The sequence below is a fragment of the Budorcas taxicolor genome, chromosome 25, assembly GCF_023091745.1.
Source record: "Budorcas taxicolor isolate Tak-1 chromosome 25, Takin1.1, whole genome shotgun sequence".
In the NCBI taxonomy this organism is placed as follows: Eukaryota; Metazoa; Chordata; class Mammalia; order Artiodactyla; family Bovidae; genus Budorcas; species Budorcas taxicolor.
The window spans coordinates 44,797,599-44,813,571 of NC_068934.1; the positions used below are offsets into that span (position 1 = coordinate 44,797,599).

At 57.1% G+C, this 15,973-nt stretch overlaps 1 protein-coding gene across 2 annotated transcripts; it reads left to right on the plus strand.

The window, feature by feature from the left end:
• Positions 1-921: 921 nt before the first annotated feature.
• SART1 (spliceosome associated factor 1, recruiter of U4/U6.U5 tri-snRNP) lies at positions 922-15,973 on the plus strand. 2 transcript variants are annotated; one of them, XM_052661658.1, is made up of 20 exons: positions 922-1,272; positions 3,297-3,354; positions 3,691-3,746; positions 4,289-4,415; positions 4,534-4,639; positions 4,890-4,967; positions 5,074-5,173; positions 5,264-5,406; positions 5,533-5,739; positions 6,405-6,529; positions 6,606-6,739; positions 6,819-6,952; positions 12,541-12,711; positions 12,870-12,980; positions 13,287-13,374; positions 13,850-13,940; positions 14,017-14,152; positions 14,529-14,618; positions 14,721-14,842; positions 14,934-15,973. In XM_052661658.1, exons 1-20 carry the CDS (start codon positions 960-962, stop codon positions 14,950-14,952), a joined length of 2,409 nt encoding a protein of 802 aa, XP_052517618.1. In that variant the 5' UTR covers positions 922-959; the 3' UTR covers positions 14,953-15,973. The 2 variants fall into 2 exon arrangements, with proteins under 2 accessions (XP_052517618.1, XP_052517619.1); XM_052661659.1 differs by lacking the exons at positions 922-1,272; positions 3,297-3,354 and having other exon boundaries at positions 3,709-3,746; positions 4,248-4,415.

The window sequence follows — 15,973 nt, forward strand, 5'->3', positions numbered from 1 at the left end:
GTGGGGCATCTCCCAAGAGCAACAGCTGCAACTCCTACCAATGCTGGGTCCTGGAAATTCAAGAGTGAACAGGACAGAATGCCTTCCGCCTTTGGGAACGCCCAGTCCTGTGGGGGAGGGGGCGGGCCTTTAAAAGGGCGCATAATCACACCCTAACAGATGGGCTGGCAGATCGAGCAACTGGCAAGTGGGGGTGTCAGGAGGAATTGTGTGAACTGAGCTTTTAACTACAAGTTACAATCTCCTCAAAGGAAAAGAAAAAGAAAAGCTCACACACACACGGATGTGCCAAATTTTGCATTCGATTTTAGGGGGTTTACAGATGCACAGAAGCTCAACTCGACCTCCGGGGCAGTCGCAGAGCTCAGGTTAAAAACCCAATCCAAGGAGCGTGGCAAGGCAGCGTTGGCAGACAATACTAGATGTAGGGGTTGGAAGGAAGCTGGCCTGTGGAGCTGGGGGCCTCGGGAGAACATGCTACGTCGTTTAACACCCGATGGAGCCACGACCCCAGGCAGTACACTAGGAGGACGCCACTGGAAAGGTGGACCCTGCCCAGAGACAGTCCGTGAGCCAGTGAACATCCGTAATTGAGGGTGTGAAAGCGGAGGGAAGCCGGGAAGGGGCTTCCAGCTCTGGCGATCTTGGCTTGGATGGTCCCTAGGTCCCATTCTGGGATACTGTCTTCCCCAGACCCAGTGGCGAACCTTGAGGCGCGCATGCGCAGTCGGCCCCCCGGCTCAAAGACCGCTACCCCGGCTCGGCTGGCTGCGACTGAGCAGTCGGGTTCAGATCCCGGCCTTCCCATGAGCCTTTGGGGCGGGCAACGAGGCAAACGACGGAAGCAGCCGCTCTTGGTTTCCGGCAACAGGACACCGGCTGTCGGGCGACCCGGAAGTGTTCCCATTTTGCGTCGTCGGGGCTCGGCGGCGGCCGGGCTCGGGGTTAGACAGACCACCATGGGGTCGTCAAAGAAGCACCGCGGGGAAAAGGAGGCGGCAGGAACTACAGCAGCGGCCAGCACCGGGGGCGCTACCGAACAGCCGCCTAGGCACCGGGAGCACAAAAAACACAAGCATCGAAGCAGCGGCGGCGGCAGTAGCGGCGGCGAACGACGGAAGCGAAGCCGAGAGCGTGGGAGCGAGCGCGGGAGCGGGCGGCGCGGGGCCGAAAATGAGGCCCGCAGCAGCACGCACGGGCGAGAGCGCAGCCAGACAGAGCCCTCCGAGCGGCGCGTGAAACGGGAGAAGCGGGATGATGGCTACGAGGCCGGTGAGGGGCCTGTGCAGGGGCGGGGCGACCGGAGGTGCCCCGGGTATGTGGGCTCTGGGTGTGGAGGCCGAGCGCACCAGGCCGAGGCATCCTCTGGCTTTTTCGTCAGCACTCTCTAAAGGGTCTTCCTGTGGCTATTTGGGACTGAAGGTTGTCTTTCTCTGTTAAACTCTCTGAGGGTAGAGATTTTCTTTGTTTTCCTCACGACCCCTCCCTGAATGTGTTGGATGAATGAAGCGATGGCAGCATGTGCAGAGGCAAGAACAAATGTGTTGTCAAAGTTGTGTAGAGTTCATAGGAGAGATAGCAGTGTGTAAGAGAGACACGGTTCTGAACACTAAGGGCCATATAGGCCCTGTTAAGAAATTGAAACTTGTTTTGAGAGGAAGCCATGAATTTGAACTGACGAGTGAGTTGATCACATTCATATTTTGCAGAGATCTGGGAGAAGGGCAGTAGAGACTGGAGGTGAGATGAAGGCTGATGGTGGCCTGCACCGAGGCATTAGCCATGGGATGGAGAGACGTGGACAGATTGGAGAGGTGTTTTGGAGGAGGAGGTGATGGAGCTTAGCATTTGGATGAGGTCTGGAAAGAGAAGAAGGAATTGAGGGTGTGCCTTGAATTTTGACTTGGGCAATTAGTTGAGTGGTAGTGATCTCTGCTGATGTTATCCTGGTGGTTCAGTGGTAAAGAATCTGCCTGCAGTACAGAAGACAAAAGAGACAAGGGTTCTATCCCTGGGTTGGGACGATCCCCTGGAGGAGGGCATGGCATCCCACTCCAGTATTCTTGCCTGGAGAATCCCATAGACAGAGGAGCCTGGAGAGCTACAGTCCACAGGGTGGCAAAGATTTGGACGCAACTGAAGTGACCGAGGCACGCATGCACAGTGCTGTCGACTGAATTTCAGGAGTTTGGAAGAGAAACAGATTTTTGGAGGGAGACAACCGAATTCTGTTTTGGAGGGTGTTGAATTTTATGTGCATGGAGAAACTCAGGGCTTGGGCTGGATAGAACAGTTTGGGAATCATGAGTGTTTAGGTGGCATATGAAGTCCACTGAGAGACTAGGAGTAGGAAGCCTACTGGTAGGAGAACCTGATAAATGCTAGTGTTTTAGTATTACGCTGAGCAGGAGGCTACAAAAAAAGGAGGTAGGCTATCCCCCAAAGCAGGAAAACCATAGAATCTCGTGTCAGGGGATCTGTGGGAGTGATCATCTGTGTCACACACTGCTGGAGACCAGATGAAAACCAGAGCTGAAAAGAATCCTTGGGGTTTTGAAATAAGGAGGCTGGTGATCTTGGAGAGAGCCTGGAGTGGTTGGGATTCAGAGTTCAAGTGGGATAAGGTACAGAGGTAGGTTGTGAGGCGAACATGCTGGAACGATGAGTTGTGGTGGCGCCTGGTAGGGGCAGCTCCATCTGAGTCCGAATCTGACTTCTGCGTGTGGTGTTCAGTGAAGTCACTTGCTGTTTGTGAGGTGAGTAGAGGATGTCCTAAATGCTCCTGTATCTCAGTGATCTCAGCAGCGTTACAGAAGAGGCTCCAATAAGTATATTTCTTCACTGCATGAATTACACAGAGGGCATAGTTATGCTGCCAAGACGGTCCCTACCCTGTGAGGAGAAGCAGGTCCAGAAATGACTGTGGCCGTGTTGTGCAGAGGAGAGCAGTTCATGCTCATCAGTAATGGAGCAGGACTCCAGGGAGGAAGTGGGGTCTGATAGGATTTTGTTAACAGCCTGAGGCCAGAGAAGGCAGTGTAGGTTGAAAGCACAGGATACGCAAAAGTGGAGAGGTGGCAAAGTGAAGGTTGTAGAAAGCTGGACCCTTTGGATCAGGAAAGGAAGTTGTGGGGAGAAGCAGCGTTCTCAGAGCCTGGGACTCGGATGGAAGGAGCTCCTGGTTGGGGGGAAGCAGGCCGAGGTGCTGACCTCATCTTCGGCCCTGCACTTGGAGCCAGGGCTGCGGCTCCTGGGCCCAGTGCTCTGCCCCTGAGCCTTGCTGCTTCTTGTTCCAGCCGCCAGCTCCAAAACTAGCTCAGGCGATGCCTCGTCACTCAGCATCGAGGAGACCAAGTAAGTCCTGTCTCCTTTTCATTTCTGTGTTTTCTTCTGGGACAAGCAGCTTCTGGGGTAGCTGTCTGGGGAGGCTTTCGTGTAGTACATGTTCTGATTAAAGTTGGAAGTGTCATGTAAATCATCCTAGCCAACCAGCTGAGTTCCCGAAGTGGACTCTGAGGCCCAGGAGAGCATGGCCTTGCCCTGGCTAGGCCCACTGCTGGGTCAGGCCCTAGGTTTGAGACCCTTCGGACCACTCAGTCCCTTCCTGTTTTCTCCCTCTCTTTGTCCAGAAATGCATTTGGTGCCCCCATTTCTTGGACAGCTCATAACACTTGTATCTCTTGTCCTCAGTAAACTCCGGGCAAAGTTGGGGCTGAAACCCTTGGAGGTCAATGCCGTCAAGAAAGGTGAGTGGGGGGCTGAGGGTGATGGGAGGGAGGGCATTTGGGATCAAGAAGCGAGGCTGTCTGGAGGGATTTTTGAAGAAAGTGGGGTTGGAGTGCAGGTCAGCACCCCTCAGTGGTCCTGTGTGGGTGCTGGCTGTGGCCTTGGGGCTTCCTTGCTGCTGTGATGGGGTCTGGGACTCGGCTGCTTGTTTAAACTTGAGCAGTTGACGTGGCAGCCTCAGTATGGCTGCGAGGTAGCGTTAAAGGGACCAAGAGATGTGCAGAGTGCTGCAAACTCATCTGCGCTGTGCACGTGTTGGGTTTTTTTTGTTTCGGTTTGGTTTTTTAAAGTATGACCAGAGGGGCTTTGGAAGGCATGGAGGGTCCCGTCTTCTTGGGGGGGATGTGGGAATGTGGGGTTGCCGGGGATCAGGAGGCAGAGGATTCTTCCCTCGCTTCTGGCTTCTCTGGCCCCCTGAGCGGGACGGGGCAGCGTGAGTGGCTCCCTCCTTTCCCCACCAGCCTTGGGCAGGCATAGCCTCACGCCTGGGCCTCCCTTCCAGAGGCGGGCACCAAGGAGGAGCCCGTGACCGCCGATGTCATCAACCCCATGGCCTTGCGACAGCGAGAGGAGCTGCGAGAGAAGCTGGCAGCTGCCAAAGAAAAGCGCATCCTGAACCAAAAACTGGGGTGAGGGTCCCCACCACATGGGCTCAGTCAGGGTCTGAGGAGGCTCCCCGGAGATCTGGAGTCGGGGTAGGGGGAGCAGGAGCTGGTTCTCCAGAGGATCTTTTTCCTCTGTCTTCAGGAAGATTAAGACCCTGGGGGAGGATGACCCCTGGCTGGACGACACCGCGGCCTGGATCGAGAGGAGCCGGCAGCTTCAGAAGGAGAAGGACTTGGCAGAGAAGAGGGTGAGGTGCTGGGAGTCACCCAGTGCCTCTGGTGGCCTGATGGCTGGGGGGCCGCAGACGGGCCGTGGGGACGTGAGGTGGGGGCTCAGGGCAGTGGGAGGCCTGTGCTCAGTGGCGCCTGCATTGGGTTCTCAGCAGCTTGCTTGTTTAGGTCTGTGCTTTTTGCATCCCCACTTAGTAAGGCCCCACGTCTTCCGGTGATCCAGAACAGCTTGAGGTCATAGGTCACCGCCCCATCCCTGTCCTGTAGGCCAAGCTGCTGGAGGAGATGGACCAGGAGTTTGGTGTCAGCACCCTGGTGGAGGAAGAGTTCGAGCAGAGGCGGCAGGTGAGGCTGCGGCAGCTGCAGGGAGGGGCCGGGGAGGCTGCTGTCCCAGGTGCTGGGATCCCTGGGCGGCGCCCAGACTGGGCTGCACTTTCTGCCCCGTCTCTAGGACCTGTACAGTGCCCGGGACCTGCAGGGCCTCACCGTGGAGCATGCCATCGACTCCTTCCGCGAGGGGGAGACGGTGATCCTCACCCTCAAGGACAAAGGTGGGTTGCACTGGGCAGTCTGGCTGGGGGCCCAGGCCCTGCAGGTGGAGGGCGCGTGACCGGCTGCCGCCTTCTCCACTCCACCTGCAGGAGTGCTGCAGGAGGAGGAGGATGTGCTGGTGAACGTGAACCTGCTGGACAAGGAGCGGGCGGAGAAAAACGTGGAGCTGCGCAAGAAGAAGCCCGACTACCTGCCGTACGTGGAGGACGAGAGCGTGGACGACTTGGCCCAGGCAGGCCGGCAGCATGGGCACCGGGCAGCGGGTGTTGGTGGCAGGCGGGTGGTTTGGGAGGAGATGGGAGCTCTGTGGCTATTCAGGAGCCAGACTGCATTCCAACCTGTCCTTCTTGCCTTGCAGCACAAACCTCGCTCTATCCTGTCCAAGTACGACGAGGAACTCGAAGGTGAGCGGCCGCAGTCTTTCCGACTGGAGCAGGGCGGCATGGCTGACGGCCTCCGGGAGCGGGAGCTAGAGGAGATCCGTGCCAAGCTGCGGCTGCAGGCCCAGTCCCTGAGCACGGTCGGACCACGACTTGCCTCTGAGTACCTCACACCAGAGGAGATGGTGAGTCCTGAGGTCTTCTCCCAGACCTGCCCCTCCCTCTCCTCGGGCCACAGGCTGCCAGAAGGCACTAGAAGGGGGATCGGGTAATCGCATGGTACTTGGTCCCTGTGGATGAGCAGTAACCGGCAGCCCCGAGGAGGCAGCCGGTGTAGACAGAACAAGGACTGTGAGCCAGGTGCCCCTGAGCTGGTGGGCAGGCTCTGCCACATCGCCAGCCTGTGCCTGGGGTGTCATTTAACTGTGAGCCTGAGGCCCCTCCTCTGAAATGGGGATGGCAGGAGCCCCCTCACGGGGACCGTTCCAGGGGCTGGTGGTGGTCTGGTAAGTGGTTGTTTTGTAGGGTGTCACCTTTGGGCTGCTGTGTGGACACGCAGGTAGACCTCTGGCTCAGTAGGTTGCTTGCCTCTGTGGTTGAGAGCAAGACTCTGGAACCAGTCTCGGGGGATTTCACTGTCCTGGCTCTCCTGCTTAGAAGCTGGTGACTTTGCACAAGATACTTAATCTCTTGCTGCCTTAGTTGTCCTCATCTCACAGATGGGATGATGGTTACTCACGTCTCACTCACGTGTGTGAACTGCTGCATAGCAGCAAGCAGCGTCCACTCTTGTGGGCTTGTGCTGCCTGCCTCCCCCTGCCCTCACGTCTGTCCTCTCTCCTCCTTTCAGGTGACCTTTAAAAAGACCAAGCGGAGGGTGAAGAAGATCCGTAAGAAGGAGAAGGAGGTGATCATGCGGGCCGATGACCTGCTGCCGCTTGGGGACCAGACTCAGGATGGGGACTTCGGTTCCAGGTGGGCTGGGAGACGGCTGGGTGTGGGGGCCAGGCCGGCCCTGGGGCCAGCCTCACAGAGAAGCCTCTGCCCGCAGACTGCGGGGCCGGGGGCGGCGCCGGGTGCCTGAGGTGGACGAGGAGCCCCAAGAGGAGGGGGAGAAGGAGCCCGTGCCTCAGCCGCCACCGTCAGATGACACCCGCGTGGAGAACATGGACATCAGTGATGAGGGTGAGGGCCCGGCCTGTGGGGTGGGGGACCCGAGGAGCCAGGCAGTGGTCTGAGCGGGTGTCTCCTGTGTCTCCCCCAGAGGAGGGCGCCGTGCCGCAGTCTGGGTCCCCAGAGGTGCTGGAGGAGGACGAGGCGGAGCTGGAGCTGCAGAAGCAGCTGGAGAAGGGGCGCCGCCTGCGGCAGCTGCAGCAGCTGCGGGACAGCGGCGAGAAGGTGAGGGGGCTCCGGGGGTTGGGCGCGGGCGGGCGCTGGGGCCCACGTGACAGGTGCGTCTGTGGCCGCTTGTCCTCGGGGGCACGCGGTCCCACGCCGTCACAGGCGGTCCCCGTGTTCTGGTCTGCACCCTCTCTGTGTTCCACGTCGTGTTACTGGTGGGTTTCTAGGTTTCTGCCGCGCTTTCACTATGGGATGCTTTAGTGCTTCGTTGTGTGCATCTTCTTTCCTTCTGGGCTCTGTGTTGCCTCGCTGTGAGTGAGGTGTCATCCTAGGGTTGGGAAGTCACTGGGGGAAAGGACAGCCAAGGGCTTCTCTGATTTTCATGGGGCAGAAATGGCAGTGACCTGTGAACATGAGCAAGCTGAGTGGTCTCTGCTGGTGGCGGCTGTGCAGACAACACAGGAGCAGCCGGAGGTTGGTCTCTTAGGTCCAGTGTTTGGGGAAGACCTTTCGGGGGAGCCTTCTGAGCTGAGACTGAAATGACACAGTGGAGTCTGCCTTGCCCAGATTCAGAGTGGACAGGCATTCAGGCCATGGGGACAGCAGATGTCCTTTGGCAAGATGACCTTGGAATGTGTGAGGACCACGTGGGCTGGAGCAGAGGAAGGGAACGAGGGTGTGAGCTGAGGTGGAGAGTTGAGTGGGGGCTTGAGACTGTGGTCATTGCTGGCCCTTCCGGAGCACTGATATGTGCCAGGCACCGCTTAAGTGCTTTGTGTGTGGGTTCATTAATCCTCACAGCAGCACTAGGAGGAAGGCTGTGTTATCTCCTTTTTATAGATGAGAAAACTGAGGTACAGAGGTGGTAGGCAAGTTGCCCAAGATCACATGACTGGGAGGTGGCCGAGCACAGCCTGGCTCCAGAGCCCACACTTTAACCCTGCACCTCCCACTGAGAGAGACTGTGGGGCTGGAGACAGGCTGCAGCAGCAAACCCGGGGTGCCCACCGCGTGGGTAGAGCAGCAGGGAGCCACCGGACTGAGGCCTCCCTGAGCCAGGGAGGGGTTCCGAGGAGAGGGAGGGAGTACTTCAGACAGTGTTGAGGGGCAGATCAGATTTGGCCCTGGTGGAGACAATGCCACTGTGGAGACAGTAGCGTCGAGAGGGTTGAGCTGGGGCTGGAGGAGGAGGGGCCTTGGGACGATTCCTTAGCCCAGGACGGGGCGCGCTTGGTTCACGGGGCCAGGAAGCAAATATCTGAGGCTCAGGGTTCTGCCTCTCCAGCTGGGGTAGCTGGGGGCGGGGCCGAGCGCCAGTGCGACTTGCTGTACAAGAGTGGGGTGGGGGGGATACAGCTTGCCCACCCCTCCTCTAAAGAGAATGAGGAAATGGGTCAATAGCTGAAGAGGGCACGAGGTGAAGGAAGTTTTTCCTTTTTTGTAGTTAATGAGGTATAGCGTTAATATTTAAAAGTTATGCTCCAGAGTCATAGAGTTTATGGCTGAAAGGATCATGCCGGTTATGTGACCCAGTGGGATTCATCAAGGTTGGATTTTCTACTTGCCGGGCCATTTTCTGAAATGGGGTAGACTAGGATAGGAGAAGGCAATGGCACCCCACTCCAGTACTCTTGCCTGGGAAATCCCATGGATGGAGGAGGCTGGTGGGCTACAGTTCATGGGGTTGCGAAGAGTCAGACACAACTGAGGGACTTCACTTTCACTTTCCACTTTCATGCATTGGAGAGGGAAATGGCAACCCACTCCAGTGTTCTTGCCTGGAGAATCCCAGGGACGGTGGAGCCTGGTGGGCTGCCGTCTGTGGGGTCACACAGAGTCGGACATGACTGAAGCGACTTAGCAGCAGCAGCAGCAGCAGCAGCAGGGTAGGAACGAGTGTGGGCAAGAAAGTGAGTGTTTGCTTTCGGTTGAGTTAGGTTTGAGATGACTCCTCACTGGAGGTGATTGATGCTGAATAGGCAGTTGGATGTATGACCTTGAACTTCATATATATACTCGAGAGAGACTGAGATGGAAGCATGGAAGTCAGTGTGTAGATGGGGTTTATACCAGAGGACTGGGTGGGATCACCGGGCGTGAATGTAGATAAGGAGGAGAAGGTAAGGCTCCAGGCGAGGAGGGAGAGGAGGGTTGCCTTCCTGGAAACCATGTGAAGACCGGTCTGGAGGGAAGGTGTGAACAGTGGTGATGCAGACTCGGGAGGGTTCTGATATCCGGAGGATGGGAACTGGCCGTGGGGTCAGCCAGCACGGAGGTCAGTGATGCTCCCGTCTAAGGTTGGCTCGGTGGGGTGGTGGGAAACGGGGCCCAGATCACGCAGGTGTTAGCAAGGTTGCTGGACACGAGATTGGTAGGTGAGAGTTCACTCTGTTTCTGTACACCAGCAAAAGATGAAGAATGTAATTTTAAAAAGACACCATTCATGAAAGCAGTATAGATAATGAAGTAACATGAGTAAACAATAGAAGGCATTATGGATAATGAATAATCAGCTTAGCAACAAAGTTAAAAGGAATGAATGACATGCAAGATCTCTAAGAGGAAAATCTCAGTGCGTTTTTGAAAGGTATTAAACAGGACATGTTGTTTTAGTTACCCAGGGCTGCCATAACAAAACACCGCAGAGCGGGTGGCTGAAACAGCAGCAATGTATTCCAATACTTCTGGAAGCTTCAAGTCCAAGGTCAGGGTGTTGGCAGGTTTGCTGTCTTTCGAGGCCTCGGTCCTTGGCCTGTAGGTAGCCATCTTTCCACGGTGTCCTCACACGGCCTTCCTTTCTGTGTAATTCCCTGGTGCCTCTGTCCTTACAAGGACACCAGTTTATTAGATTCGGGCCTACTCTTCAGACCTCATTTGACCTTTATTATTTCTAAAAAAGGCGTTGTCTCCAGGTACAGCCGCACTGGAGACAAGGGCTTCAATGTATGAATGTTTTGGGGGAGTCACAGTTCAGTCTGTAATAACCATATTAATGGATAAAAGTAATGTTGTAAAGATGTCTGTATCCTCACAGTTCCAGTAGAAATCCCAGTAGGTTTTTGTGGAACCTGGCAAAGTGATTCTAAAATTTACACAGAAGATCAAAGGGCCCCAAATAGCCAAGACCCGCAGACTAATCAGGTGGTAGGATTTGCTGTAATGGATACCTAGTCTTTTTGTTGTTCAGTCGCTAAGTTGAGTCCGACTCTTTGGCGACCATGTGGACCATAGCCCACCAGGCTCCTCTGCCCGTGGAATTTCCCAGGCAAGAATACGGAAGTGGGGTGCCATTTCCTTCTCCAGGGGTTCTTCCCAATCTAGAGATCGAACCCACACTTCCTACTTGAGAGGCAGATTTTTTACCACTGAGCCATTAGGAAGCCACTTTCAAGTCTTTAGACAGTTGTAATTGAGGCCCTGTGATATTGGGGGCATTAAATGTGGCCCCCACACCCCAGAAACAGACTCCTGCCATACGACACGACGTGGCCCAGTGTGAAAGGAGCTCAGCTAGGTAAGCGGTGTCAGGACAATCAGTTATCTATTTGGAAAAATGTGAAATGTGGTTTGTACCTCACACCTTGTGCAGAAATTCACTTAAAAGGTTAAGAACTTAAAATTAAAAACTTAATATTTGAGAAAAGTGTGAAGAATTTTATGACTATGGTAGTGGTTCTTTTTAATTGTGTTAAAATACCCATAGGATTTATCATCTTACCCGTTTTTAGGTGTATGGTTCTGTGGTGTCAAATATATTCACTTTGTGTGCAGCATTTAACTAGTTAGAAATTAAAAACTTGATTTTCATTTAAAAACTTAGTTTTATTTTAAAGACACCATCAAGGGAACTTTCCTGGTGGTCCAGTGGTTAGGACACCCCACTTTCATTGCACAGGGTGCTGGTTTGATCCCTGGCCAGGGAACTAAGATCCCACCTGCCTTGTGGCACAGCAAAAAAAGAAAAAGATGTCATGAAGAATGTGAAAAGATAGGCCAAACGAAGAAGGTATTTGTCCACGTGCAGAAGGGCAGTTCACAGAGGTGCAAGGATGCATGACCCCTGAAACACAAGGTGAGGCCCAACCTGGGTAGCGGTGGAGGAAAGGTGAGCTGAAACGACAGATCAGGTCCCACCCGCCTCACTTGGCAAAAGTGTCAGGCTTGATAACGTCAAGTGTCCATGAGGATGTGGGGCAGCCAGAGTTCTTGTCCACACTTTGCAGGGGCATGTAAAGGAGTCTCGTCAGTGGGGAGACACTGACGAGCCTTGTAGAGTGAGATCAAGTGTCTCAGCGGATCACACTCTGTGAATGCTCACGTCGGGTTGCATTAGCTGTGCCGTTCGTGGTCCGGGGAGAGGCTGTCTTTGGTGCACTGGAGAACTGCACCGCGGTACAGTCACAGCATGGGACGGGATCCTGTAGTGAAAAGCTGTTCAACTGGAGCCGCTTACGTCAAGACTGACCTTAAAACATATGCGTATACTTGAAAACATAGAGTCAGACAGTGTGCTTCAGATTACGTAATGTTTGAAAAATGCATAACAGAACAACAGACTGTTCATGGGTGGGTCTGTATGTGCTAAACTGTGAAGGAAAGGCCGTGAATCGTGACCACAGGTATGTGGGGAGGAGGCCTCTGGGGCCTGAAAGGGTGTTCATAATGCTGTTCAGCCAGCTCATGGGGACATGCTGTTTGTTTGGTGGTGGTGATTTTTAAAAGCATACGCATGTGTTAAAGTAGCCTTTTTATGTGTAGGATGACATTTATTTAAAAACGTGATGTCATTCATGTAAGGAAAGGAGTGCAGAGGTGGACACGGAGACTGGAAACTTCTGTGATGAGTTTGCTGTCGGGCAGAGCAGGAGGGCTGTGGTGTTGCAAGAGGATTCTTCAAAGAGCAGAGAGGGTCTTCCTTGATGGTCCAGTGGCTAACACTCCGTGCTTTCCCTCAGGGGGTGCTGGTTCGCTCCCTGGTCTGGGAACTAAGATCCCATATGCTCAGCAGCCAAAAATAACAGAGGGAAAAGGGGGGAAGATCCTAGACAGTCCCTGTGTGCTGGTGGGAGTGACACAGGACGGGGCATGGTGTCGGGAGCAGAGTTCTGGCGGCCCTCGGAGCCCTGCCCGGTGGGGTGGCCTGTGGTGGGCGCAGGGTCAGGCGTTGGCCGTGAGGAGTGGGGTGGCAGGGTGGGTGGGTGGTGGTTCAGCGCTGGAAGCAGGGGCCAGGTCCACGGAGCATCCAGCCTGTGCAGGGCCGGGGTTCCAGGGGGCGGGATGTTTGCTTGAGTCCTGAGCTGAGTCTGTTTGGGGAGGAGTGGGTGGTGGAGGAGGGGCGGGAGAAGGAAGGCGCGGGGTGCAAGAGCGGAGGAGGAGGCGCGACAGAGGCTCGGTCATGAGGGGCCGTGCTGGATTCTGGATATTAATTCAGAGGGCAGTGGGGAGCCATCACCGACTTCAGAGTGACGGAGCGAGATCAGTGCAGAGCAGACCAGGGGTCAGGGAAGAGGAAAGCGTGGTCTGGTCCGCTGTGGGTGGTGGGAGTGGCATGCTGTTCTGCCGCCAGGGAGGGTGGTGGGTTCCTGGGTCTCCATGGCACCCCCCTAGAAACTTCTGGGTTTGCCCACAGCTGCTCCCTCCCCCAGGTGGTGGAGATTGTCAAGAGGCTGGAGTCTCGGCAGCGGGGCTGGGAGGAGGAGGACCCGGAGCGGAAGGGGGCCATCGTGTTCAACGCCACGTCCGAGTTCTGCCGAACTCTGGGGGAGATCCCCACCTATGGGCTGGCCGGCAACCGGGAGGACCAGGAAGAGCTCATGGTGGGTCCTCGGACAGCCCACCCCAACACGTTCCCCGGGCCTGCTCTGCTCTTGGGCGCCGGGGGTGGCGGCCCTGCCAGTCCTCAGGGATAAGCCTCAGTGCTCAAGGGGGACGGGCTCACCGGAGCCTGGACTGAGCCTGGTCGTCCCTCCTCCAGGACTTTGAACGGGATGAGGAGCGCTCGGCCAATGGCGGCTCCGAGTCTGACGGGGAGGAGAACATGGGCTGGAGCACCGTCAACCTGGACGAGGAGAAGCAGCAGCAAGACGTGAGGAGGGCGAGGAGCCGGGCTGGGGGCTGGGGGGCGCTGCAGGCTGCAGGAGCCTGGTGGGGTGGGCGCTGGGCTGGGGGCTTAGCTCTGCCCTCCCCACCATGGGGCCGCCGTGTCTCAGAGCCCTGGGCTCCTCCTGCGTAAATGGGGTATATGGACCTGGTGGGGTGTTGTGGGTTAAATGAGGCGTCTCGTCGCGCAGGGCCTGGTACACAGCAAGGACCACAGTCCTGGGAGGGGTGACTGTCGGGCAGGAGGGTAGCCCACTTAGCACCCCCATCATTGTGTACTCCGCCCCCCCAGTTCTCTGCCTCCTCCACCACCATCCTGGACGAGGAGCCCATCGTGAATAGAGGGCTGGCAGCCGCCCTGCTCCTGTGTCAGAACAAAGGTAAGAGGCTCGGGCTGCTCTGCGATGGCCTGGGTGCCACCACGGAAGGCGGGCCAGGCAGCTGCCGCCCTCCAGCCCCCTGCCCCCTTCCTCCCCGCCGCCCCCGGGCCCGGCAGTCGCGGTAGCCGCTGGCCTTTGTGCGCTGCTTCCCCTATGCTCAGTGCCTGTGCCCACACATGCCCCAGCAGACACCACTGCCCCTGGAGGCCCGGCCTCTCCTCTGCAGGGAGTGGGAGGAGTGGCCGCAATCCAGGCGGTGGCGCAGAGACCTTGGCGTTAGGATCGTAGCTCTGCTGTGTACTGAGCCGGTGGCCCTGGACAGGCGCCTGACTTCTCTTGGGTCTCCGTTTCCTTTGTCTGCACGAGGGGACTGATGTCTCTCCCTTCCCGCAGCACAGCTCGGAGGGTCCCTCAGGGGCCACCATGCTGTTGGGAGTGCTGGGCAGTCTGGGCTCTCACAGGTTCCACCCCCCAGGGCTGCTGGAGACGACGGTGCAGAAGGTGGCCCGGGTGAAGGCGCCCAACAAGTCCCTGCCGTCGGCCGTGTACTGCATCGAGGACAAGATGTGAGTGCGGGCGCGGGGGCCGCACCCTGGGAGCCCGGGCGCCGGGCAGTGCTGAGGCCCCGTGCGTCTCCCACAGGGCCATCGACGATAAGTACAGCCGGCGGGAGGAGTACCGCGGCTTCACCCAGGACTTCAAGGAGAAGGACGGCTATAAACCCGACGTGAAGATTGAGTACGTGGACGAGACGGGCCGGAAGCTCACACCCAAGGAGGTGAGCGGGGCTGCGCCCTGGAGTCTGGGCCAGGGGACTGTGGTGTCCATCGCTCGGGGGCACAGCGGTCCCCCCTTGCAGGCCTGGCAGGAGGGCGTCCTTGCCCGCCTGCCCCCTCCCCAGCGGCCCCCTGAGCTCTCAGCTGGTGGCAGCTGTCCGCCTTTCTCTCCTCATGTTCTTGGAGTCTGCTGCCCCCTCACTCCAGCACATCCTTCCCTCTCTTCAGGGGCTCCCAGAGGGTGCCAGGGCCGGGGCCATCTCCCAGCCCCTTCCCAGGCTCACCGCCCCCACCTCGGCTCAGCCGGGGCTGGGGAGCCAGCGCCCTCCCCTGCCCCGAGGGCTCCGGCGACTCTAACAGGGTTCTGCCCGGTCACAGGCTTTCCGGCAGCTGTCCCACCGCTTCCACGGGAAGGGCTCCGGCAAAATGAAGACGGAGCGGCGGATGAAGAAGCTGGACGAGGAGGCGGTGGGTGCCCACGGGGAGGTGGCAGTGGCCTCTGGGGGTGTGGGGTTGGCGGGGACTGGGGCACTGGGGTGCTCCTGCCTTGCTGACTGGCCCGACCCACAGCTCCTGAAGAAGATGAGCTCCAGTGACACGCCCCTGGGCACCGTGGCTCTGCTGCAGGAGAAGCAGAAGGCCCAGAAGACGCCATACATCGTGCTCAGTGGCAGTGGCAAGAGCATGAACGCGTGAGTGGGGCGCTGTGCCGCCTGCGTGCATGGGGAGCGGGGGGTGGGGTCACAGCCACTCTGCAGCCTCACGCTCCTCTTCTTTCCGCAGGAACACCATCACCAAGTGAAGCTGGCCTCCCTTCTGATCCCTCCCCCGACTTTAATATTAAATAAAGCTCCCTCCTTATTTTTTCCCCCTGGTCCTGGTGCAGGTTCCAGGGTCAGACCTGGGAAAGGGGCAGGCGGTGCCAGACAGAGCATGGGGGACATTGCCCTCTGGCTCCGTCGTCACCTGTGTGACCTCAGGCAGTCACTGAACCTTTCTAAACGGCCTTAGTTCTGCCGTTTGTTTGACCAAAACACCTTTGCTTCATAGGGTGTCTTGCGATGATTAAGTGAGCTCATTTCATTCACTCACCTGGAACGTGGAGGTGAGCAAGGCCCCTCAGAGGTGGATTAGGGTCTGGCTTCTGCCAGGTGAGACCGGTTGTATGTGACACAAACGACAGAGATGCAGGGAGGGAACTGGCCCGGCTCTGCTAAGGCAGTTCTCAGCCCACGCTGGGCCCCAGCCAGCCAAAGAGAAGCCAGCTGGTTCGCTTTCTCACCCTCGCCTCCCCCAGCCGCTCCTGGCATGGTCGTACCAGTCCTGGCTGTGCCTGTTAAATGTCGCACCTTACCCTCTCCAAGGCTGGCTTCTGGGTAAGAGTTGGGAGGTGTTTTAGAGGCTCAGTCACCGCGGTCTCTCCCAGTCTCAGTGCCACAAGAATCACTGCTCACAGCCAGGACGGCCGCGGCAGGGTCTGGGGGCATCGCAGGCTCCTGTTGTCTACGTGGAGAGTGAGGGGCTCGGTTTCTCAGAGCACCCGCCTCTTGGGAACCTTGTCTGCTTAGCAGGGCAGGTGAGATTCCTCAGCGTGAACTCCGTGAGGGACAGTAAGAGCCTGAATCGAGGTAAAGGTGACAACTGGCTCCGGTGGGAGTCAGACAAAACCAGCATCCCACCGCCCCCACCTCCACCCGAGTGCGTGGCAGATGGTTCACAGATTTTTTTTTTAATGAAAAAGTGGATTAAAATAACCTTAGAAAATGTAAGAAAAGAACAGAAAAATGTAAACAAGGAACAAAATACAGTTGCCTTAACCCATT

Excerpts from the sequence above, each read along its gene's own strand:
- SART1 (XM_052661658.1), top strand. The coding sequence starts at position 960 with ATGGGGTCGTCAAAGAAGCACCGCGGGGAAAAGGAGGCGGCAGGAACT. Across the intron at positions 3,355-3,690 it reads CTCAGCATCGAGGAGACCAA|TAAACTCCGGGCAAAGTTGG; the intron begins GTAAGTCCTGTC and ends TCTTGTCCTCAG. Across the intron at positions 13,941-14,016 it reads TACTGCATCGAGGACAAGAT|GGCCATCGACGATAAGTACA; the intron begins GTGAGTGCGGGC and ends CGTCTCCCACAG.